General features: G+C 51.7%; 1 protein-coding gene across 1 annotated transcript in view; it reads left to right on the top strand.

Annotated features, from left to right (window-relative positions):
* Nucleotides 1-1,632, top strand: part of LOC105810104 (phylloquinone omega-hydroxylase CYP4F2-like) — a 17,494-nt gene that overhangs the window by 10,009 nt on the left and 5,853 nt on the right. The window contains exons 6-7 of the mRNA XM_012644016.1: nucleotides 97-163; nucleotides 344-473. Of these exons, the coding sequence (XP_012499470.1) occupies nucleotides 97-163; nucleotides 344-473 (197 nt within the window). The remainder of the gene's footprint in view (nucleotides 1-96; nucleotides 164-343; nucleotides 474-1,632) is intronic.

Genomic DNA, 1,632 nt, shown 5'->3' with positions numbered 1-1,632 from the left:
GTGTCTGAGAGGAGAATGCATCTTCAGAGACTGTCTCAGGTTAGATGCAGGAGTCTCAGAGATTGTGTGATTTTTTGGATTTTATCTTCTCTCCAGGATGAAGATGGAAAGCAGTTGTCAGATGAGAATATAAGAGCGGAGGCTGATACCTTCATGTTTGCGGGTGAGGATCCCAGTGTGGGACTACAGTGGGGACAGGGGTCTCTCCATCCCAGGGATGTGGTGGGTGGACCCGGATACTCCATCCCTCCCATCCTCCCTGAGGGCCTCCATGTCATGGCACTTTCCACCCCTCTGGTGCTGAAGCAGCTCGGAGACCCACATCAACCTTCTTGCACCTCAGGCCATGACACCACGGCCAGTGGCCTCTCCTGGGTCCTGTACAACCTTGCGAGGCACCCAGAATACCAGGAGCGCTGCCGGCAGGAGGTGCAAGAGCTGCTGAGGGACCGTGAGCACAAAGAGATTGAATGGTGAGTGCAGGTCCTCGTGGCCTGGTCCTGAGCCCCTCTCATTGGCTCTGCTGCCCAGGTGGGGAGGAGAGAAGTTCTATTTCTTCATTCTACTGGTATTTCTTAGTGGTAATTGGAGCAGAGCCTAGAGACAGGACTTGGGACTCAGTTGGCTATCAGGGCAATGATTGCAGGTTTTTGGGACAGAAAGACTGGGTTGCTGAGAGAATTAGTAATGATCTGTGAGGGCTAATGATGCCACTCAGCACGTGTTCATTAATTAACTTCTTCTCCACGCCCTTTCTTTTCTCCGTGAAATACCATTGCTTTAAACAGCTTCACTCACTGAGTTTGCTCCTCTCTGCCCTAATTCCTACCCGACTGTCCAGTCCAGGGATTCACAAAGGAGACCCAGAGGTAAAAGTCTTCTGTCTCCTGTCCAGAACACCTGGGTCACTCACCCACCCAGCCTCCATGTAGCAAACACTCCCACGCTGCCTTCCCACCCGCAGTTCTGTGCCCAGCACTTTTTTTGTGCTCTGAAGACTTCAGAATGACCCAGCCCAGCTATGTGCCTTTCAGGTGCTCCCAGTCTGGTGGGGGAACAGTCGCCCATGAGGACATTCCCAGCCCACAGGGGCATGAATAGAGTTGAGAGGAAGAGAAGCAGGACTGGGGGTTAAATGTGTCTTGGCTGAGTCCCTGAGTGATGGTCAGTAGACATTTGGGTGCAGTTGGGAGACAATGTTCAAGGTCAAGGAGACAGGCTGTCAAAGGTCTGTGGAGAGACGACAGAGACAGAGGGAGAGAGAAGTTCTAATGGTCAACTTTACCCCAAGGTTAATGGGAGCCAGGGGTGGTGTTTGAGCAGGGGAGAGAGAGGTCAGATCTGGGTACCAGAAAGTTCTTCTAGGGCTAGTGTGGACAGGATATTGGAAGGCACACGCTGTAGCATGAGGATGCAGGGGGGAAGTTCTGAGGTCTTAGCCAGGCCCAGGATGGGGGCATGCAATGGAAGCATTGGACCAGACAGGTGTTTGGAGGTGGCGCCCTCCCCTCCAAGCGTTTGCTCAGCACAGCATTTTCTGTGAGGTGGAGAAACATTTACATTCATTTCAAACCAGGATATCAGGAAAAATTATGCACTTAGTAGAAAAATAAAACTGTCCAGAAGAGTTTA

The sequence above is a fragment of the Propithecus coquereli genome, unplaced genomic scaffold (genome assembly GCF_000956105.1).
Source record: "Propithecus coquereli isolate 6110/MARCELLA unplaced genomic scaffold, Pcoq_1.0 Scaffold1021, whole genome shotgun sequence".
In the NCBI taxonomy this organism is placed as follows: Eukaryota; Metazoa; Chordata; class Mammalia; order Primates; family Indriidae; genus Propithecus; species Propithecus coquereli.
This window is presented reverse-complemented; position numbering and strand designations above follow the sequence as displayed.